Source organism: Oncorhynchus keta, chromosome 31 (genome assembly GCF_023373465.1).
Source record: "Oncorhynchus keta strain PuntledgeMale-10-30-2019 chromosome 31, Oket_V2, whole genome shotgun sequence".
Taxonomy (NCBI): domain Eukaryota; kingdom Metazoa; phylum Chordata; class Actinopteri; order Salmoniformes; family Salmonidae; genus Oncorhynchus; species Oncorhynchus keta.
In genome coordinates, this window is record NC_068451.1 from 8893452 (window position 1) to 8916931 (window position 23480).

A 23480-nucleotide genomic window follows, 5' to 3' on the forward strand; every position below is an offset into this window, starting at 1 on the left:
AGACTAAGTCTCAATAGACTCATTCAGTATATAACTAAACTCAGCAAAACATTGTAAAGGGTTTAAACACTGTTTCCCATGCTTGTTCAATGAACCATAAACAATTAATCAACATGCACCTGTGGAACGGTCGTTACAGCTTTGTGGTACGGTCGTTACGGTCATTACAGCTTTCAGACAGTAGGCAATTAAGGCTACAGTTTTGAAAACTTAGGACACTAAAGAGGCCTTTCTGCTGACTCTGAAAAACACCAAAAGTAAGATGCCCAGGGTCCCTGCTCATCTGTGTGAACGTGCCTTAGGCATGTTGCAAGGAGGCATGAGGACTGCAGATGTGGCCAGAGCAATAAATTGCAATGTCTGTACTGTGAGACGCCTAAGACAGCGCTACAGGGAGACCGGACGGACAGCTGATCGTCCTCGCAGTGGCAGACCACGTGTAACAACTCCTGCACAGGATCGGTACATCCGAACATCACACCTGCAGGACAGGTACAGGATGGCAACAACAACTGCCCGAGTTACACCAGGAACGCACAATCCCTCCATCAGTGCTCAGACTGTCCGCAATAGGCTGAGAGAGGCTGGACTGAAGGCTATTAGGCTTGTTGTAAGGCAGGTCCTCACCAGACATCACCGGCAACAACGTTGCCTATGGGCACAAACCCACCATCGCTGGACCAGACAGGACTGGCAAAAGTGCTCTTCACTGACGAGTCGCGGTTTTGTCTCACCAGGGGTGATGGTCGGATATGCTTTTATCATCGAAGGAATAAGTGTTACACCGAGGCCTGTACTCTGGAGCGGGATCGATTTGGAGGTGGAGTGTCCGTCATGGTCTGGGGCAGTGTGTCACAGCATCATCGGACTGAGCTTGTTGTCATTGCAGGCAATCTCAACGCTGTGCGTTACAGGGAAGACATCCTCCTCCCTCATGTGGTACCCTTCCTGCAGGCTCATCCTGAAATGACCCTCCAGCATGACAATGCCACCAGCCATACTGCTCGTTCTGTGCGTGATTTCCTGCAAGACAGGAATGTCAGTGTTCTGCCATGGCCAGCGAAGAGCCCGGATCTCAATCCCATTGAGCACGTCTGGGACCTGTTCACTATGCTTCACTGTAGGGATGGTGCCAGGTTTCCTCCAGATTTGATGCTTGGCATTTAGGCCAAAGAGTTCAATCTTGGTTTCATCAGATGAGGGAATCTTGTTTCTCATGGTTTGTGAGTCCTTTAGGTGTCTCTTTTTTTAAATCGAACTCCAAGCAGGCTGTTGTGCCTTTTACTGAGGAGTGGCTTCCGTCTGGACGCTCTACAATAAAGGCCTGATTGGTGGAGTGCTGAAGAGATGGTTGTCCATCTGGAAGGTTCTCCCATCTCCACAGAGGAAATCTGGAGCTCGGTCAGAGTGAACATTGGGTTCTTGGTCCATCTCCCTGACCAAGGCCCTTCTCCCCCGAATTATCAGTTTGGCCCTGCAGCTAGCCCAGGAAAATTCTTGGTTCCAAACTAATTTTGTTTAAGAATGATGGAGGCCACTGTGTTCTTTGGGACCTTTTAATGCTGCAGACACAATCCTGACACAATCCTGTCTCGGAGCTCTACGGGCAATTCCTTTGACCTCATGGCTTGGTTTTTGCTCTAATATGCACACACCTACTGTGCCTTGCGAAAGTATTCGGCCCGCTTGAACTTTGCGACCTTTTGCCACATTTCAGGCTTCAAACATAAAGATATAAAACTGTATTTGTTTGTGAAGAATCAACAACAAGTGGGACACAATCATGAAGTGGAACGACATTTATTGGATATTTCAAACTTTTTTAACAAATCAAAAACTGAAAAATTGGGCGTGCAAAATTATTCAGCCCCTTTACTTTCAGTACAGCAAACTCTCTCCAGAAGTTCAGTGAGGATCTCTGAATGATCCAATGTTGACCTAAATGACTAATGATGATAAATACAATCCACCTGTGTGTAATCAAGTCTCAGTATAAATGCACCTGCACTGTGATAGTCTCAGAGGTCCGTTAAAAGCGCAGAGAGCATCATGAAGAACAAGGAACACACCAGGCAGGTCCGAGATACTGTTGTGAAGAAGTTTAAAGCCGGATTTGGATACAAAAAGATTTCCCAAGCTTTAAACATCCCAAGGAGCACTGTGCAAGCGATAATATTGAAATGGAAGGAGTATCAGACCACTGCAAATCTACCAAGACCTGGCCGTCCCTCTAAACTTTCAGCTCATACAAGGAGAAGACTGATCAGAGATGCAGCCAAGAGGCATGATCACTCTGGATGAACTGCAGAGATCTACAGCTGAGGTGGGAGACTCTGTCCATAGGACAACAATCAGTTGTATATTGCACAAATCTGGCCTTTATGGAAGAGTGGCAAGAAGAAAGCCATTTCTTAAAGATATCCATAAAAAGTGTTGTTTAAAGTTTGCCACAAGCCACCTGGGAGACACACCAAACATGTGGAAGAAGGTGCTCTGGTCAGATGAAACCAAATTGAACTTTTTGGCAACAATGCAAAACGTTATGTTTGGCGTAAAAGCAACACAGCTCATCACCCTGAACACACCATCCCCACTGTCAAACATGGTGGTGGCAGCATCATGGTTTGGGCCTGCTTTTCTTCAGCAGGGACAGGGAAGATGGTTAAAATTGATGGGAAGATGGATGGAGCCAAATACAGGACCATTCTGGAAGAAAACCTGATGGAGTCTGCAAAAGACCTGAGACTGGGACGGAGATTTGTTTTCCAACAAGACAATGATCCAAAACATAAAGCAAAATCTACAATGGAATGGTTCAAAAATAAACATATCCAGGTGTTAGAATGGCCAAGTCAAAGTCCAGACCTGAATCCAATCGAGAATCTGTGGAAAGAACTGAAAACTGCTGTTCACAAATGCTCTCCATCCAACCTCACTGAGCTCAAGCTGTTTTGCAAGGAAGAATGGGAAAAAATGTCAGTCTCTCGATGTACAAAACTGATAGACATACCCCAAGCGACTTACAGCTGTAATCGCAGCAAAAGGTGGCGCTACAAAGTATTAACTTAAGGGGGCTGAATAATTTTGCACGCCCAATTCTTCAGTTTTTGATTTGTTAAAAAAGTTTGAAATGTCCAATAAATGTCGTTCCACTTCATGATTGTGTCCCACAAATACAGTTTTATATCTTTATGTTTGAAGCCTGAAATGTGGCAAAAGGTCGCAAAGTTCAAGGGGGCCGAATACTTTCGCAAGGCACTGTATATAGACTTGGTGCGTGCCTTACCAAATCATGTCCAATCAATTGAATTTACCGCAGTTGGACTGCAAGTTGTAGAAAAATCTCAAGGATGATCACAATGGAAACAGGATGCACCTGAGCTCAATTTCAAGTCTCATAGCAAAGGGTCTGAATACTTATGTAAATAAGGTATCTCTGTTTTTTATTTTTAATGTCTGCAAAAAATTCCAAAAATCAGTTTTTCGTTTTGTCATTATGATGTATTGTTTATAGATCAATTTTAGATTAAGGCTGATTTTAAGGTCTGATTAGATTAAAGTCTTATTGCACTGTAAGTCCATATGCCACCATCTGTTGCGCAGATCCAGTAATATGCTTCAACCACGAATGACTGGGCACTGTTTTATTTCTTTATTCGATGGTGCTTGTCTTTCCCATTCATTTGGGATTTATGCATAAAGCTGGATCCACACAGCAGATGGTCTAGGCTGTGGACTCGTCTAGAGAGTAGACAACTTTTTTTCTAAACTTTCTTTGATTTTGAGTGACCTGGAATTTATACCATCAAAAACGATATTTATGTGCACTGTCATGTGCTTTCCTAACTGATCAGACTCTCTCACAACACTGTCTTTCTTGCCCCCTGACAGAAGTTGACCAAGCTGGGCCAGTTCCGGGTGAAGGATGAGTCCCCCTCGGCTTGCCCCAGTCTACAGCCAGGCAGCCTCTTCTTCAACAGAGAGAGCACCTCCAAAGCCAGCCCAGCACTCAAGGGTACTACTACTGTACTCAAGCTAAAGGCCTTGTTACAGCTAATTTCAGATAGCATGTTTATTAGTGCGCATTGATGTGATGTGATTGAGTGACCGAAAAGCACCATAGGATCTGCTGGTGGGGTGAGAAATGTGAAACAATATTTCCCAACTTCTTTCTCTGTCTTGTCACCTCTTCTCCCCCCACAGTTTCGCCACAGACTGAGAAGCTCAGCTATGCAGCTGCCGCCCTGCAGTCTGGATCAGGGTCTGGCCACTCCTCAGCCCCACCGTCCTCCAACTCTCCCCCACCACAGGTAAGGACCAAGGCTTGGTCTGCATCCCAAATGGCACCGTAATCCCTATATAGTGCACTATTTTTGATCAGAGCCCATAGTGATGCATCATTGGCTTCTCTAAGACCAGAACTGATGGTGAATCATTCATTAAGTCCTTCCAGGCTAGTGCGGACTGACCTGAATCTCCAGGCTATGATACTAGTTATGTCCCAAATGGCACCTTATTCTATTCCTATATAGTGCCCTAGTTTTGCCAAGCGCCTTATGGGCCTTGGTCAAAAGTAGTGTACAATATAGGGAATAGGGTGCCATTTGAGAGGCAGACACCATATTGATTTCTTTAAAAAGAGGTACAAGGTGATTGTTTTTTAGTCCTGCAGCTGTGTTCGGTAGACTGCGGCCGCGTAGCTAATGTAGTATAGATTTAATGTAAACATTGTAAATCATCGATAGTGAAAAGAGATGACAGTATGGTTTGCTTGTGGTACATTTTTCCAGAGGTTCAGAGATGGAACATTCTTTCAAGTGAGAGGCGATGTTACTCACTTAAACATTCATTTACATAAGTGTAAACATAATTAGGACCTGCGATTTGTTTGCTTGTTTGTTTTCTCTGCTCATTTCTGTCAGTTATCCCACTTACAGAAATTATAAGCCGTTTTCATTCTAAATGTCTTGTTTTCTTAATTGAAAAGTGAGTGTTCTCAACTGCTTTGCTCTTTGAGTACGTATTTCTCTCATGGTTTTACCGTAAAGACAAATTGCTTTATCCATCCTCGCTCCTTTTTCCTAGGCAGCAGTGAAGAGGAAGTTTGAGTTCACTAAAGAGCGCCAGACTGCCCTCGCTCCGCCCCCCTCAAAGAAACCCAGCCCTATGGGCTCTCCTGAACGGGGCACTACCACCCCCAAACCCAAGGCCAAACCCAGCACAGCCAGTACTCCCAGCCCCATCGCTGCCAAAGGTAAAGACACCCTGCAAGTCAGTCAGCTATCTAGCCAGCCACTCACTGACTCATTCTACACATTTTTCACCTATGCTTGTGTGAATAAAGTAAATTTAATACATCGATGCAAATACCCTGATAGTTATATATTCTTATTTTCCCCTCTCCTCATCTCTGTCATTCTTTTCACCCCAGTCTCCCCTGCCCAGAAAACCCCAGACACCAAGAAGAAGGAGAGCCTGTCCAAACCACAAGCCAAGCCCAGAGCCAAACCCTCCAAAGCCCAGTCCAGCTCCTCCGAGGCCACCGTTCCCCTCAACAAGATCATGGAGGGGGTGGTGTTTGTGCTGAGTGGCTTCCAGAACCCCTTTCGGGGGGACCTGAGGGACAAGGCCCTGGCCATGGGGGCCAAGTACCGCTCTGACTGGACCCCTGACGCCACGCACCTCATGTGAGTGGAGGAGATGGAGATACTGGGAGGTAGTAGTTTGGGAAGTCCTCTTAAGTTGGGTTCTCATTGTAATCTGAAATCTTATTGGTAATTTAAAGATGCATGAAAATGGTAATAGAGTGAGGTAAGAACATATTGGAAACAGGTCAAAAAGAATTGTGTGGAGTACAACCAACAATGGGGCTAGTATTATAGTGGTAGTAATGTTTTTAGGAGTAATATTATCAAGTATATTCTCCATCTCATATACAACCAAGACTAGTGTAACTAGAGGAGTATCACGATAACAGCATGCAAAGCAAAGCAGACCATATCACACTAATCACACTCTGCCATAGTAGTAGTGGGCTGTCCCTGGCTACCTTCCTGTGCCTGCATCCCATATGGCACCCTATTAATTGCACTATACAGGGAATAGTGTGCCATATTTTGGATGTAGCCACGGTCACTTTGGACCCTGGTCGAAAGTAGTGCACGATATAGAATGCCATCTGGGACGCAGCCGTGCTAACCAAGGGTTTATCATCTGCTTTATCCAGCTGTGCCTTCTCCAACACCCCCAAGTACAGCCAGGTGAAGTCAGCAGGGGGCGTCATCGTCCGGAAGGAGTGGGTGCTGGACTGTCACAAGAGGAAGCAGAAGATCTCCTTCAAACGGTGAGGGAGGGGGAGGCTGTGGGTGGCAGAACGAGGGGGGCAGACTGGGGGAAGGGAGGGGGAGACTGTGGGTGGCAGAACGAGGGGGAGGGAGGGGGAGACTGAGGGAGGCAGAACGAGGTGGAGGGTGGCAGAGAGAGAGGGGAGGAAGTTGGACTGTGTTGTTAAGTCTGGTTCAAATAAATGGGTCCTTTGACCCATTGTCACCCATTCTCTATCAGAAAGCTTCTTTGAATTCAGTGAATTAAGTGAAGTTGGTAGTTAATGGTGTTTATAAGCACCTATTGCCAAAACTTTACCTGTACCCATGCAGCTCACTGAAGAATGTTATCTTGAAGAGCTGAGGCCTGCTGTGATGTATTCAGTCCAACTTCTACTAATGATTCTTGTCACTACAAGCGGACTCAATGAAGATCTCTCTTCAATCAAAACGGCATTGAAGATTATGGCTGAATCTCGAGTTAGTCAAAGCAAGGCCTCAGATAATATGAAAAGGGTTTCTTACCGCACCTTTCTTCAAAGTGAAAATGTCTTTCACATAAGGTCTTCACTTCTCGTCTGTCGCCTGAGGTGAAATCACTGCTTCCACGGGTAGTTTCGAGACCTGGTTTCAAATACTATTTGTAGATCAATAAGACCTAATTTCAAATACGTTTTGAACGATGTGTTTAGACAAAAAAATGTTTTTTTAAATACAAGTTGAATTTTGGAAAGTATTGACATGCATTTACAACTACTTATATTTAAAGTTGTTGTTTTGGGCTGTGTATTTCAAACTACTCAAATACACAGAAAAGTGTAATTTAAAATACTTATAAGCGAAACATGCAACAATTTAAATACTTTTTACTGAGTTACAGTTCATATAAGGAAATCTGTCAATTAAAATAAATTAATTAGGCCCTAATCTATGGATTTCACGACTGGACAGGGGTGCAGCCATGGATGTGCCTGGGTCGACTTAGGCCCACCCACTTGGGAGCCAGGCCCAGCCAATCAGAATGAGTTTGTCCCCAAAAAGTGCTTAATTACAGACATAAATACAACTCTGCACCCCCCTCAGACAATCTCGCAGGTGAAGATGCCATATGTGGACGTCCTGCGCTGGCGTAGTTGTGTGACAAAACTGGTGCACCTGTGTAATGATCATGCTGTTTAATCAGCTCCTTAATATACCACACCTGCCAGGTGGATGGATTACCTTGGCAAAGGAGAAATGCTCATTAACAGGGATGTAAACAAATTTGTGCACAACATTTGAGAGACAAGTTTTTGTGGGTCTGAACATTTTTAGGGATCTTTTATTTCAGCTCATGAAACATGGGACCAACACTTTACATGTTGCGTTTATATTTGTGTTCAGTGAAAATATGCATGTATTTGAACGTAGGTCTGGTACTTTCTTGGCAAGGTCAGGTCTCAGTGATTGCTGCCTGCATCATTCACCTCCTATGTTTTTCTACACATTTCCCTACTCCTGTACAATGCGCTCATTTTCTTTAGTCAGTATTGACATCATGTCTGTGTAATTGGCCCTCAGAAACAAATGAATGTCCGCTCATCTAATTTGAAAGCGGTGTGCGAAATGATAAAGTACTATTGTAAGAGGGTGTTGCGAAAATAAGTCCAATTAACACTGTTGAGGTATTAACACGCTAATTGTGTGTATTTTCTCTGCGTTGGCATCATAATTCTACATTGGGACGCGCACACACACACACACCCACTACCGCCGTTATTTGGCTGTATTTACTGACCCCCTTCTGCTGTAGACTGCTCTCCATCTCCCTCAACCACTCTCCTTTTTGTATAGAGAATCGCTCTCTCCTCCTCGTCTATCCTCACTCTCATCCCTCGTTCCTCATCCATCCATCCAAGCCATCTCGTCTCTATTGTGCAGCTCTTGTTTGGAGTGCAGAGCTCTAATGATTTATTCCTTATTTAAAAGCTGCATCTGCTATGGGTAATTGAAGGGTCCACTTCCTTTGAAGAACACTAGTGCTCATACACACACACACACACACACACACACACACACACACACACACACACACACACACAGACAGAGAGAGACGTAGACACACACGCATACTCAAACGCAGAGAGACGGTCGTCGCACGCTCGGACACAAACACACAGGCCAACTCAAACCAGACGAACACTGCTATGCATCCAAATGTTTTGGGCCTTTTGTACTTTAGAGAACACTTCAAAATGAAAGGAGGAACAGAGAAGAGGAGAGGAGGGGCGCACGCTTCCCTCAAGTGGCATCAAGATAAACCGGCAACACAATGGAATGAATGGGGAATAAATAAGTAAACTTTGCGTTAGTGTAGATTATTGAAGGTTCCGTCTATCTGTAACATATGAAGTGCCTCAAACCTTTTTAGATTCCCTTTCAGTTATCACAGACCTAGGTTGCGTCGCAAATTGCACTCTATTCCCGAAATAGTTTTTTTTCTCTTTACAATTATTACCTGAGACAACAAATCGTGATGAAGAACTGGTCTTGTGCAAATAACCATTTTCCTCCAGTAAAGCCCTTGACCTTTTCATAATTGGAATTTTCATATGAAAGGACAAATTTAACTTCTTGCGTCGAGCCATCCCGGATCCGGTATCGTGACTACAGCCTCAAAGCTCATTACCATAACGCAACGTTAACTATTCATGAAAATCGCAAATTAAATGAAATTAATCTATTTGCTCTCAAGCTTAGCCTTTTGTTAACAACACTGTCATCTCAGATTTTCAAAATATGCTTCTCAACCATTGCAAAACAAGCATTTGTGTAACAGTATTGATTGCTAGCATAGCATTTAGCGTAGCATTTAGCGTTAGCATTCAGCAGGCAACATTTTACACAAAAAACAGAAAAGGATTCAAATAAAATCATTTACCTTTGAAGAACTTCAGATGTTTTCAATTAGGAGACTCTCAGTTAGATAGCAAATGTTCCATTTTTACAAAAAATATTATTTGTGTTGACAAATCGGTCCGTTTTCTGCGTGACGTTTAGCTACGAAAAAAAACCTGTATCCAGTATTGTGTAAATCTATCCGCAAGCTCATTAGCAGAACACAACGTTAACTATTCATGAAAATCGCAAATGAAATTAAATTAATCTATTTGCTCTCAAGCTTAGCCTTTTGTTAACAACACTGTCATCTCAGATTTTCAAAATATGCTTTTGAACTATAGCTAAACAAGCATTTGTGTAACAACAGTATTGGTAGCCTAGCATAGGATTATGCCTCTATTTCAGCATGCAACATTTTCCACAAAAACCAGAAAAGAATTCAAATAAAATAATTTACCTTTGAAGAACTTCAGATGTTTTCAATGAGGAGACTCTGTTAGATAGCAAATGTTCCATTTTTACAAAAAATATTATTTGTGTCGACTAATCGCTCCGTTTTGTTCATCACGTTTGGGTAAGGGGGGGAAAAAGTCATTAAAACGCGAACTTTTTTCCAAATTAACTCCATAATATCGACAGAAACATGGCAAACCGATGTTTAGAATCAATCCTCAAGGTGTTTTTCACATATCTATCGACGATAAAATCCATCGTGGCAGTTTACTTTCTCTTCTGAAGAAATGGAACGCGCATGGACCTACAGATTACGCAATAATTTCTAAACAGGACACCGGTAAATGTAGTCTCTTATGGTCAATCTTCCAATGATATACCTACAAACACGTCACAATGCTGCAGACACCTTGGGGAATAGACAGAAAGCGCAGGCTCGTTCCTGGCGCATTCACAGCCATATAAGGAGACATTGGAACACAGCGCCTTCAGAATCTGGGGCATTTCCTGTATGAAAATTCATCTTGGTTTTGCCTGTAGCATTAGTTCTGGGGCACTCACAGATAATATCTTTGCAGTTTTGGAAACGTCAGAGTTTTGTCTTTCCAAGGCTGTCAATTCCATGCATAATATGACAAAATATCTTGTTTAAAACGGGAACGTTTTTTTATCCAAAAATTAAAAGAGCGCCCCCTATCTCGAAGAGGTTAACTGATCCAATACAACTTTATTCCTCCCCTCAGATTGTGCATAATTCCCTGTCCCCCCCAGGAGGCCTTTTGGTAGGCCGTCATTGTAAATGAGAATTTGTTCTCAACTGACATGCCTAGTTAAATAAATAAGAAAATATTCAAGCAATTCTGATCGTATTGACCATGAACGGGTCACAGTGCTGTCGTCATTGTTACGGCGCCAATAAAGGTGCATTTGAATGCAGTAGCCTAGGGAACACAGTGGCTACCTATTCAAAACCACAATGCTAGTCCTCTATTATTTTTCTACTTTTATTGTTTGATATTTAGAACTGCCCTTGGCTCGTAACTTACCCGAATCAACAATCGGATATATTGTTCAATCTGATGTATTGTAGAAGTAATTCATTCTTTTTTGGCCCTAAAGTCGAGACTGATATTAATTTTCCCACACAATTCAGATGAAATACGTGGCCTTCCAGGGACCTCTGAGTGCAGAGGGAAACAAATCACTCTTGCGCACTGCTCTCCATAGAGGGAGGATACGTTTTCCTTTAGGACCTACCCGCTGGTAGAGCTTTGAGAATTCTATTCCTTAACTCAATTCAATACATTTCTTTAGGTAATTCGCCATACTGCATATGAAGTGAAGTGTCCTAAGAGGATTGAGAAGCTTAGAGTCTCAGACCCCGTCTCTGTAAGCTAAGCATATAGCCTGTGTGTGTGTGTGTGTGTGTGTGTGTGTGTGTGTGTGTGTGTGTGTGTGTGTGTGTGTGTGTGTGTGTGTGTGTGTGTGTGTGTGTGTGTGTGTGTGTGTGTGTGTGTGTGTGTGTGTGTGTGTGTGTGTGTGCGCACCTGCTACACTACATTAGGAAACCCTCTACTTTTTCATTTTCCAATCTAAACCGTGCTGTAGGATATGAGGAATCGATGCACAGAATAGAGCGGTAACAGTGTGAGTAGTGATGACCCTTGATAGCCGTATTTCATCTTAGCGGTCGTCTTGGTGACTTGAGGGGCTGGAGATTGTGTGTGTGGAAAGGGTAATGCATCTTTGATTGAGAATGAAGTGGCGTGTGTGTGAGAGGGTTAGCACTGTCGCTGTCGAGGCTGAAGCTTCATTTCACCTGTGTGCCACAGCCAGACGCTTTTCCGCCGCACCTCTTTCACCTCATCCAGACATATTGTTTTATTCTGTCATGTATTCGCTTCACGGACGGCCTAATCTAATGCAATTTAAGCCATTTAACTTTTTCATAGTGCACGTTAGCCGTTCAGTCGTGCCTGAGTGGACCACTGCCACCAGGCTCGCCCATCATAGGACCCTCTCAGTCCCGCTCTGTGGGGTGGCTCAGAGGGCACTGCCACCAGGCTCGCCCGTCATAGGACCCTCTCAGTCCCTCTCTGTGGGGTGGCTCAGAGGGCACTGCCACCAGGCTCGCCCATCATAGGACCCTCTCAGTCCCTCTCTGTGCGGTGGCTCAGAGGGCACTGCCACCAGGCTCGCCCGTCATAGGACCCTCTCAGTCCCTCTATGTGGGGTGGCTCAGAGGGCACTGCCACCAGGCTCGCCCGTCATAGGACCCTCTCAGTCCCTCTCCCTCTCTGTGGGGTGGCTCAGAGGGCACTGCCACCAGGCTCGCCCGTCATAGGACCCTCTCAGTCCCTCTATGTGGGGTGGGGGGCACTGGCTCAGAGGGGCACTGCCACCAGGCCCTCTCAGTCCCTCTCTGTGGGGTGGCTCAGAGGGCACTGCCAGGCCCGTCACCCTCTCAGTCCCTCTCTGTGGGGTGGCTCAGAGGGCACTGCCACCAGGCTCGCCCGTCATAGGACCCTCTCAGTCCCTCTCTGTGGGGTGGCTCAGAGGGCACTGCCACCAGGCTCCCCGTCATAGGACCCTCTCAGTCCCTCTCTGTGGGGTGGCTCAGAGGGCACTGCCACCAGGCTCGCCCGTCATAGGACCCTCTCAGTCCCTCTCTGTGGGGTGGCTCAGAGGGCACTGCCACCAGGCTCGCCCGTCATAGGACCCTCTCAGTCCCTCTCTGTGGGGTGGCTCAGAGGGCACTGCCACCAGGCTCGCCCGTCATAGGACCCTCTCAGTCCCTCTCTGTGGGGTGGCTCAGAGGGCACTGCCACCAGGGCACCTCTCTGTGGGGTGGCTCAGCCAGAGGGCACACCAGGCTCGCCCGTCATAGGTCCCTCTCTGTGGGGTGGCTCACCCCACCAGGCTCTCAGTCCCTCCCTGTGGGGTGGCTCAGAGGGCACTGCCACCAGGCTCGCCCGTCATAGGACCCTCTCAGTCCCTCTCTGTGGGGTGGCTCAGAGGGCACTGCCACCAGGCTCGCCCGTCATAGGACCCTCTCAGTCCCTCTCTGTGGGGTGGCTCAGAGGGCACTGCCACCAGGTAGTGCATAAATGTTTGTGTTTCCGCCCTGTTTGCGTAGTAGCACTTCTAAAGTTTGCAAAACGACATGTACAATTACATTTACAGTAGTGTGTCAAATGTATATTTTACATTAGAGCTGGAACGATAAACCGAAAATGATCGACACCGACCATAGCAATCACTTATCGCAGGCATTTTGCTGATATCGTTCATAACGATAAGTAGCCTATACTAGAGAAGTTTGAGATGTAATACGTTTAGTTAATATGTGTGATTGTTAATGGGACATGTGATGCTACAACCATCAAACTAGTAGTAGTAGTTTAAAGGGTAATACAAAAAACTGGTGCACATTAATGTTATAAACGTATCAATCTATTTATCGGTTTCGCATCAGTTCATTTATTTTTGTCCATATCACCCAGTTAAATGTACAGTCTGCAAATACATAATTGTAGGCGACAGAACCACCCCCAAGTGTCAAACAAATCCACTTAACAGGAAGAGGGAAGTATGTGGATGCATTGACTGTGCTGTTCATGGTGCTGATGTATGGTACTGTGTGTGTGTGTGTGTGTGTGCACTCTGTTACTGTTCTGTGTCTGGCTAGCCTTTGTGTCCATCTGGAACTTTTTTGCGCCCTTCAGATGTTGTGTTGTTCCAACATTGGAACCTTTGCGCAGAATTCCAGCCAGTGTGATCATCCCTTTGCTGCCCATCTAGTAGGAATCTTCTTGTTTATCCAGTCAGATGTTTTGCTTCTTTCCCTTCACCCCTTTTTTTTGTATTTCTTTATTTAATGCGATCTTTCTCTTCTTTCCCGCATTCCTCTCTTACTGCTAGGTACCTGATGCACGGAGCGGCGTCCAGCTCGGAGGGGAGCGACCTAGAGGAGGATGAAGAGAGTGAGGAGGAAAAAGAGAGAAGGGTAAGGGCTTCTTAAACTGTTCCACGACCTAGCAGTATGACATGATGACCTAAGAAAGAAAAAAAACACAATTCTGCTTCAAGTAACTGTAATTGTTCTGATTTACATGATTGCATTTGTTTTATTCCCACCCCGGTACTGACCTCTCTGTCGTTGGCAGACTCCACAAAAGAGGAGAGAAGAAGAAAGGCAACCCACTCCCAGAAAGACCCCCATCAAGAAAGAGGAGGATGATCTGTATGGTGGCTCCACAGATGCAGATGAACCAGGTTTCCATTATACACACCTCCATTGGAGCTGGGACGATAAACCTAAAATGACTGATTTTGCTACACAGTGTTCCTGTAGATTGTTCTAAAATAATTTGGTCAACAGTAATACCCGATGTATTATCTTGATTCCTGTTATAAAAGTATCTGCCTGTCCTTGTTTCGCTGTCAACTGCTGACTCTCACTCCCTCTCCCCACTGTGCGCACGGAGGAGCATTCTGAGAGATGAGTTCTGAGAAGCACAAGCATATTGCTCAAAATGCTAATGCAGAAAAAAATAGTTTTCAAAGGAACTACTGTTTTATACTACTGAACTACTGTTCTATACTGCAAAAATGTAAACACACCATGCAACAATTTCATTGATCTTACTGAGTTACAGTTGGTATGAGGAAATCAGTCAATTTAAATAAATTCATTAGGTCCTAATCTGGATTTCACATTACTTTTTTTAATATGCCTTAAAAAAATGGGCCTCATGATCTCGTCACGTTTTTTTTGAGTCTTCACATTGCCATCAATAAAATGCAATTGTGCTCGTTGTCCGTAGCTTATGCCTGCCCATGCCATAACTCCCCTGCCACCATAGGGCACTCTGTTTACAACTTTGACATCCGCAAATAACTCGCCCACACGACGCCATACGTGGTCTGCGGTTGTGATGCCGGTTGGACGTACTGCCAAATTCTCTAAAACGACGTTGGTGATGGCTTATATTAGAGAAATGAACATAAAATTATCTGGCAATAGCTCTGGTGGACATTCCTGCACTCAACATGCGAATTGCAAACTCCCTTATCGCAATATATTTTTTGGTCCATTTAGCCCAGCTCTATCTAGCACCTCCCCAAATGTTTTTTTTTACTGTAATTTATCACCTATTTATCGTTAGAGACATCACTATGGATTTTTGTCCAGCTCTAACATATACAAACTGCCTAGGTTCAGACAGACAGAATCACTGATCAAAATGCATCTCAACGCATCACCCCCAACCACTGTCTCTTGGTTTTCCCTGGGGTTGAATGTATGAATGAATTAGTTAATGCGTGAATGAATTAACCAGTTGCGACGAGCAAACCCGTATCCGGGAGCGTAATCATAGCCTCAAAAGCATTAGCATAACGCAACGTAAATAAATACCCGTAGAAACTTTTTCTATTCATGAAAATCGCAAATGAAATTAAATAAATATATTCAAACACAAGCTTAGCCTTTTGTTAACAACTCTGTCATCTCAGATTTTCAAAATATGTGTTACAGCCAACGCTAGACAAGCATTTGTGTAAGTTTATCATGGCATAATGCTATGCTAGGCTCTGCTGGCAGCAGGCAACATTTTCACGAAAATAAGAAAAGCAACCAAATTAAATCATTTACCTTTGAAGAACTTCAGATGCTTTCACTCAGGAGACTGCCAGTTAGATAGCAAATGTTCCTTTTTTCCAAAAATATTATTTTTGTAGGTGAAAAAGCTCCCGTTTCTTCACCATGCTTGGCTGAGAAATCGACCGAAAAATGCTACAACTAAAACGCCAAACTTTTTTCAAAATTAGCTACATAATATCGACAAACGCGGCAAACGTTGTTTAGGATCCATCCTCAAGGTGTTTTTAACAAATATATTCGATAATATATCCGTCGAGGCAGTTGGTTTCTCATAAGAAGCGATTGGAAAAATGGCTACCTCAGTATTTTACGCAAGGTTTTCTGCGGGAGACACCATGTGACCACATGCCATATATAGTCCCTTACAGCCATTCTTCAAGGGAAATGCCTAAAAAGACGTCACAATGCTGTAGACACCTTGTGGAAAACGTAAGCTCATTCGTAGCTCATTCACAGCCATATAAGGAGTCATTGGCATGAGGCGGTTTCAAAAACTGCGCCACTTCCTGATTGGATTTTTATCTGGGTTTCGCCTGTAACATCAGTTCTGTGGCACTCACAGACAATATCTTTGCAGTTTTGGAAACGTCAGGGTGTCTTCTTTCCAAAGCTGCCAATTATTTGCATAGTCGAGCATCTTTTCGTGACAAAATATCTTGTTTAAACAGGAACGTGTTTCATCAAAAAATTAAAATAGTGCCCCCTAAATCCAACTGGTTAATGCTTTAATTGTTCCGTAGGGAATTCTGATTGGCAACATATGGGACATTAAAATATTAGTTCATTAATTAGTTAATTCATTTGTTCGATAATTTATTCGCTCATTCTTTCATTCAAATGTTGTTGACAAACTTTAATTGGATTTCACTCCCTACGACTTCTCCGTTAAAGGTAGCTAATAGTAAATAAACACTACCACATGAGATGGGCCTAACGTTGAGGATCAACTGCTAGCTAGGGCAATATGTCGTGTAGTGCTGTTAGAGGCGCTAGAAGAGTAGTCTCAAGATGTCTTACTTAAGAGAGATTCCTGCTACACCTGAGACAGAGGTGAGAGGAAGGATGAACAGATTGGGAAGGAGGGGGAAGTGTGGAAATGTGTGAACTCACTACATTAAGTTGCTCTGCATAAGAGTGTCTGCTAAATTACTCAAATGTAAATGTAAGTGGACAACCAGGCTAGAGGAAATGGAGAGATGAGCTAAGAGAGTTATTTTGACTGATGGGCGGGATAGAGGATTCTAAGGGTGACATGTTTATCATCCTAAACATTGAGGCTGTAGTCAAACCAGTCAGGATCACTTCAGATATTCAGTGTAGCACTGCTTTTGAAACGAACAACAGAACAGATACTAATTTGCGTAGCGGACATTATTCTCTCCACTTATTTATGTGTAAATCATTGCTGCCAGTTTTCTCACAACAGACAACTACACACTTTTGATAGCAGCTGAATCACATGTGTCAGAATGGAAGGACCCTGACATGGTGTTGGAAAGGATAGGAGAAAGGAACATACTCTCTGGCCATACTCGTTTCCATAGACTCGTTTCATCACCTTTTCCTGACAGCCATTATTGCCGTAAATGTATTTCTATGGCCATGTCGTGAATGAAATCGCTCAATGGGCTTAATACATTTGCTCTAGTAGCTAGCCGAGGAAGAAAGAAAGACTAACCCCACAAAGACTGAAGAGGATGGACATGAAAGAGGGTGAAATGGACAGAGGGAGAGAAGTTGGGAAAAGACTGCTTTAATGAATTGTGTCGAGGGATGGACGGATTGACAACGCCGCCATTTAAAAGGACAGGAAGAGAGGGATGCGTGTCGAGAGGACAAGGGGAGTGAAAGAAGCACTTGCGTAGAGCAATCGCTGCCGAGAGACTTGTGCATGATTCTAATTTCTATGGTAATGCAAGGCCAGGAGTAAGTGGTCTGGGCGCATTAGTGCGCCGAGAACGTCTTTACTAACGCATCACATGCCTGGAAAGAGGGAAGAAGAATGAATCGCGACTGGGTGGATCTCAATAGTCTAGAAGTAGCTTATTTTCCTTCATTCATCTGCACTGGTTGGAAAATACATATGAACAGTATTAAGGGAACCTAGCCTTTAACTAGGGCCTAAGTACAAGGCCTTTTCATTTTGGAAGAGCAAAGCTTAGAGAGGTATGGGTGAAGCACTTACATATGTTTCTACAGCGTAGTATAGACTTAAGTTATGACCCGATGTAGATTAGTAAGATGGAATGCTTCTGATGTAGGTTATGTTCTTCTGATGTATTAATGTTGTTATTCTCCCGTCTCCTACAGAAGATGAGTCTGGCATGGACACGGAGGACGAGCTAAAGAGGTAACTAACATCACCAATGAACACGAATGGGATAGTGTTCATGTTTGACTGTAGCGGAGGTCGAAGCCATGTCCTACTGCAGGACCTCTGGGTTGACAGTGCCTCTGCCCGAGCCTGGTTTCAGATCTCTGTGCTGTCAGAGTTGCCCAATGGCCATAGGAGTTGCCCAATGGAGTTGCCCAATGGCCATAGGAGTTGCCCAATGGCCATAGGAGTTGCCCAATGGCCATAGGAGTTGCCCAATGGCCATAGGAGTTGCCCAATGGGTGCAGGTGTGTCTTCATTCAAGGACACCAGCAGAGCATCAATCAGTAGTTTCATAACCCCCATTTCATAAACAGTTTTTTTTTTCTCTCGGCAGGGTGGAGAGCGCGAGTCGGCAAAAGGAAGTAGAGAAGGAGAGAAAAGGAGTGAAGGAGGAGGACCCTTTTGGGGGGTCGACTGACGAGAACACTGACGCTGAGGCCGAGGAGGACAAGCCCATCCCTGAGTTACCAGGTCTGTCTCTGTCTGTCAGGCCTTGTCTGCCTTTCTCTGTGTGGTCTGTGCTGGCTGTGTGTGTCAGTTTGTTCTTGCTAATTGTTCATGTTATTCAACATCAATAAAGAACTTTTCTGTAAGCCACGCTGGCTTTTCACGACGCTCGCAAACGTTAAGTTGTCAAATTGCACACCATTTCTTCTATTTTTTCCCATCAGTGATGAACAATGAGGATTACTGTAATGCTCTTACAGGGAGTCTTGCACTCATGCTGATCTATCATTTTCTTACTACCCTTTAGATTTCCTAACTGGAAAGCGATTCTTCCTCTATGGCAAGTTCCCCAACAATGACAGGCGCCTACTCCTGCGGTACATCATCGCCTTCAACGGGTAGGGAGAAGAGAGACTGACTCCAGAATGAGAGTAGGGTAGATTTTACTGTAACAGTACTTTTAGAGGTAATACAAGTGATCAGCGGATGAGGGCTTGTGTGTCATTGTACCTTTATAAAACAGTGTTTGGGATCTCCGGCGAGACGTGTAGCTTTCTCACTCTCTTCCTCCTCTTCCCCTCCCCATATCTCTCCTTCTTTGTTCCTCTCCCTCTCTTCAGGGAGGTGGAGGACTACATGAGTGAAAAGGTCCAGTTTGTCGTCACCGGCGAGGGATGGCACGACTCCTTTGAAGACGTGAGTGTGACCTCCCTTTTGTTTCCTTCGAAAGACCTCTTGATTTGATGTTAAACACAAATATGAGAGTGCGATACACAAGCAGGCAGGCACACACTCGCACACCACGAACGTGATTTGTGGAACACACACATACTTATAAAGGTCTCATCTCTTTGTTAAAAGGTAACGACTCCAGGGAGTTAGAATGCTAGTCATCTATGTAAAGTGCTCAATTCATAGTCTGCGCCCAAAAAAGAGACAGAGAAATGTATAATGATATTTTCCCCTTTTGAAAGGCTTGGAATGAAATGGAAGTGCCACTCTAGCTATCACGTGATCATCTTAAGTGAAATAAGTAGTACATTTTTCCTAATGAGGCCAGACAAAATTGATTCACTGTTTTCACGTATTTTCCCCCCAGATAAGTGAGGCGAGTGAGTGGGGTAAAAAAATAAACATATAATCATAATCATTAGGTGGATAAGGTATAACAGTACTTTACCACGCTGTCCTAGGCTATATGGACATTAACAATAGGCAAAATGTTCCATTTCAGACTGATTTTCAGATTATTATTATTATTAATACACGATTTAACATTAACATTATTCACATCGGATGTAATAATAGAATGCATTATTCTATCATTTTCAAAAATTATTGAAAACAAAGTAATGTATGAATGTATTATCAGTTCATTAATCTACTTAATTGTATATCCTACCAAATTCAGGAATGATTAACAATCAATAATTGTAATCAAATTGAAATGTTGATGCATAATGAGTTCATTATCTGAATGCATCTCTACAGCTCAGGCGTTAACAAAATATTCATACAACTACGATTAGACCCTCTCATAGGCTAGGCCTGGTAGAAAGAGGGTCTGCCAAATGAATGTGGCACTGGAAAATAATACATCAATCCAGCCATAGAGTATAACCTTTCATCATCCTTTCATCATCTTCCATATAACATGCAACAATTAGAAGCATCAATCTATATAGATGAAGTGTGACTCAATTCGAGCCCAGTAACTTTGCTCACCGCATCCTCCTTCGACTGCCTCGTCTGGCTGCCACGACAAGCATGTGCGTGCCACTGGCGATGTACTTCGCTGGACACGCTAGCTGTTCTAGGCGGCGCGTCATCACTTCAAACGCATTCCTTCGTGGTGTTATCGTTTGGCCTACTACCAGTTAATTGGTTAAATGACATTGTTGTTTTGTCTATTAATCGCTTCTCATAGTTCTGAAAATGATGCAATAACCATGAATATAACCGTCTGTTTGTTTATAATGCGGGACGTCCCATGCTTAACCTGGACACACAAATAGTATGAAATTGCGCTGGCTTCAGCCATGACCGCATGAGAGAGAAATGAAACATCTGCACGTCGCCTGCAGGTGCCAGCGTGCGTGTTCCACTGTCCAATCCCAGGCTCGAACATGATCTGAGCGTGTGATCTGAGTCTGTTTGGTCTCTTGGGCATCAACTTGGGAAAGCCCCAAGGCAGAGCGGACAGTGCATGATAAACAAAGAGCTGCGTAATATTGGCCAAAAAACAGCACATCTGATTATTATGATGTTTTATTTTCTTCGGGGTGTGGAGAAAAGTGAGGCGTGGCATCCGTTAAACAGTAATTCAACTTTGTTCGGCCTAAGTATTATTTATATTTAGAAGAAATATCCCAAAAGGACTGATTCTAGGACATGTATTATTTTAGGAATACGTTTGATGTGCTGTTTACCTACCTCAGGGCCTTTGTTGTGCATCACTGATGTTTGATTTGATATTGGACATGCGTGGTTAGTTGCCTTTTGATGTAGGTCTGTTACACAGACATCTGTGTTCCACGCCAGCTCATTTGCAATGGAAAGTGCTTCTGCCAAGTCACGCTATTGAAATACAGTATATATGTTGTTGACCTATTTGGTGTACCATTTTAAATATTGGTTCAGTCTCTGTAGCCCTTTATTATTAAACAGATTCCCACCTCCTGACATATTTTCCTCTCGCTTTCTCTCTCCCTCTCTGCCACAGGCACTGATGGAGAATGGTAATTTAAGCTTTGTCAAACCCACATGGATTTTTGCCATCAACGATCGACAGAAGACGCTGCCATATCAGCCCTACACTGTTGTCCCTTGAGACTTGCATTTGCCAACGTGCTCACACACACAAACACACACACAACAGTATTGTACCTGTCCAAAGGGTAGGAGAGGTCGACATTGAAGCCATAGACACTAGCTCTTCTCAGATCCTCAGGTAAATGAAACCAAGCCTGTGCCATTTTGGTACAAATGCCTTAACTTCACCTGAGGCCATCCAGAGAGCTGGATAAAATGGTTTCCTTACCAGAGATGGCATATCTTCATAGACTTATCATTACCGGTGAACAAAAATAACTCTCCCATCTGCCTCTCTTTCAGGGCTTTTAAAACTATATTTCTCTGCTTCACATCCACTACCTCAGGGTCTATGTGGAAACTTCAGTTATCACTCATGTCCTGAAAAGCCACTGGCTTTGATAGAAGAGGGTGTATTAGTGTTAGGAGCAACATAGAGAGTCCTAGGTGTAGCCGGAATCTCTTAAAGAGCCCTATGTGCCCTGGTCAATAGTAGTGTACTACATAGGGAATAGGGTGCCGTTTACTGACGTAAAGGTGTTTGTTAGTTTTTTAAGGTCACTGACACTCTATACCAACGACCACGAAATATGAATAGAAAATAAGGCCTTTGTCCTTGTTGCTAGGTAGGAATATGAAATGGACTTCAAGGATTGGTTGGTATTCCTCATCTTATTATTTATTAAGTCCACTTTGGCGAAATACATGGGATTGTAGTGTAATTTGTAGCATGTAGTGCTGTACAATTACGTGTACTTTTTGTTTTATTCATGTTGTATGCTGTTTGAACTGTACACAGAGACTACTGTGTGCAAAAGTGTGAGGGTCCAATAAGTCCTGTTTTTGCTTGGTTATTTCTGGAAGTATATGATGTGTGTTCATTATCCTTGTTTTTCCCGTCTAGATTCGACTTGTTTATTACAGTATCTTAGCTTTGCTTTCAGATTTACCCCCCCAAAAAATATTTGGCAAATTAAAATAATGGATTTTTAAATTAATTGCACACCCTGCGTGTTTTTATTGATCAACTAGACAGATTTAAGTGGATTTGAATTGAACCCATCCTACTTTCCTCTATTCATATTCTGTTTCCATCCCTCCATTCTCTATCATCCCCCCCTAATTCAGTTCTCCCCATATTTCCCTCTCCAGTCAAGGGGATTAGAGTAATGGAAGAAGAGCAAGAGGGAGAAGCGAAATTATGATCAAATGTTTGAATTCTATGCCATGATTATTTTGAATAGAAATAATTTTAATTTTGGGTGGGGGTATGTCAGTGGTGTAAGATTAATGCATACTGTTTTAGACATTCATTACTTGACCTGACACAACATTGTTAAAGTTGAAATGCAATTTATAATATTTTTCACAAGCCTTTTAGGAGTGTATACTTAATTCCATTTGGAGCCCCAGGTGGATTCATAGATGTTTCAAAAGCTTTTATTTATTTTATGGTCTCATATTCCTTTAACATATTTGGCATGTCCTTGAAATCGAGAGACCGGTAGATCTGAGAGTTTAGAATTGTGCAAAGTAAGGCCCTTTTCACTTCATAGTGTTGTCTATACTGTTTTTCCTTAGTCTGATAGGCAATTTCTTTGTCAAATATTTACATTTTATAGCTCAATGGCTACATTCGGATGTACTTTATGAGTATCATACCATAGTCAAGTATTCATGTTAGTAAGCTGTGTGTATCAAAGTTCTCAGTCTTTTTATCCAGCTCTACTTCCTCAAGTTGTCAATGTGTAGACTGAACCATTGTCTGGACCACCTGAGGTACCTTTTCCACAGTTTCTAAGCTTGCTTTCTCATTGGCTATGTCCCGATTCTCCACCCTTTTTAAAGCATAGGAGTGTAAGCATTGGCTGGAAGGAGTTTACACCATTGTAAAAAAAGTGTGTGCACACTGAAAGAACTGTGAAGAATTGGGGCTCAACTATACTGTGTAGATCACATTATGCTCCCAGTGAGGGACATTGGTGAGAGCTTTGTGCACGGAACAAACCGGCAGTCATGATCATTTTGAGTGAGTCATTTACTGAGATACTGCAGTTGGATGAAGGGGTTTTGATGGACACAGAGAGGCTGCTTCATTGGATATGGGGTGGGCAAGGGGTGGGCAACTAGATGTCAGAGCTGATGGACTACATAATTATAATCATTTGTACACTGCAAATTGACCAAGTAAGCCCAAAAATAGATATTTTTAAATGAAGTCAATATTTCATACCTTGATTCCATTGAGACACGATCACATACTGTACAGCTATCTTTTTATTTGTGGGAATACTTGAACAGATTTCCTAAATTAACATGATTTTTTTTATCTGAATTCCTGCTGATTTTTACAGTCCTTTTTGACTAAAACAACTTTGAGGGGCCAAAATAAATTACTCGTAGGCCGAAGGTGTGTTTGACTGTACGATGAAAACAAACTGAGCGGATAGGCTTCATTCAGTGCTTGGGCACTAACCAACTTCACTGAACTATCTGTTATAATTATGAGATATGATTCTTACTC

General features: G+C 43.3%; 1 protein-coding gene across 1 annotated transcript in view; it reads left to right on the forward strand.

The window, feature by feature from the left end:
- The window catches only part of LOC118364327 (DNA repair protein XRCC1-like), a 34271-nt gene extending 12317 nt beyond the window's left edge, over nt 1-21954 (forward strand). Inside the window, exons 6-17 of the mRNA XM_035745786.2 lie at nt 3892-4015; nt 4204-4310; nt 5086-5254; nt 5432-5687; nt 6227-6343; nt 13578-13662; nt 13823-13931; nt 17632-17671; nt 18033-18169; nt 18453-18543; nt 18766-18841; nt 20868-21954. Coding sequence (XP_035601679.2) covers nt 3892-4015; nt 4204-4310; nt 5086-5254; nt 5432-5687; nt 6227-6343; nt 13578-13662; nt 13823-13931; nt 17632-17671; nt 18033-18169; nt 18453-18543; nt 18766-18841; nt 20868-20975 — 1419 coding nt within the window. The 3' untranslated portion in view covers nt 20976-21954. The remainder of the gene's footprint in view (nt 1-3891; nt 4016-4203; nt 4311-5085; nt 5255-5431; nt 5688-6226; nt 6344-13577; nt 13663-13822; nt 13932-17631; nt 17672-18032; nt 18170-18452; nt 18544-18765; nt 18842-20867) is intronic.
- The last annotated feature ends 1526 nt before the right edge of the window (nt 21955-23480 follow it).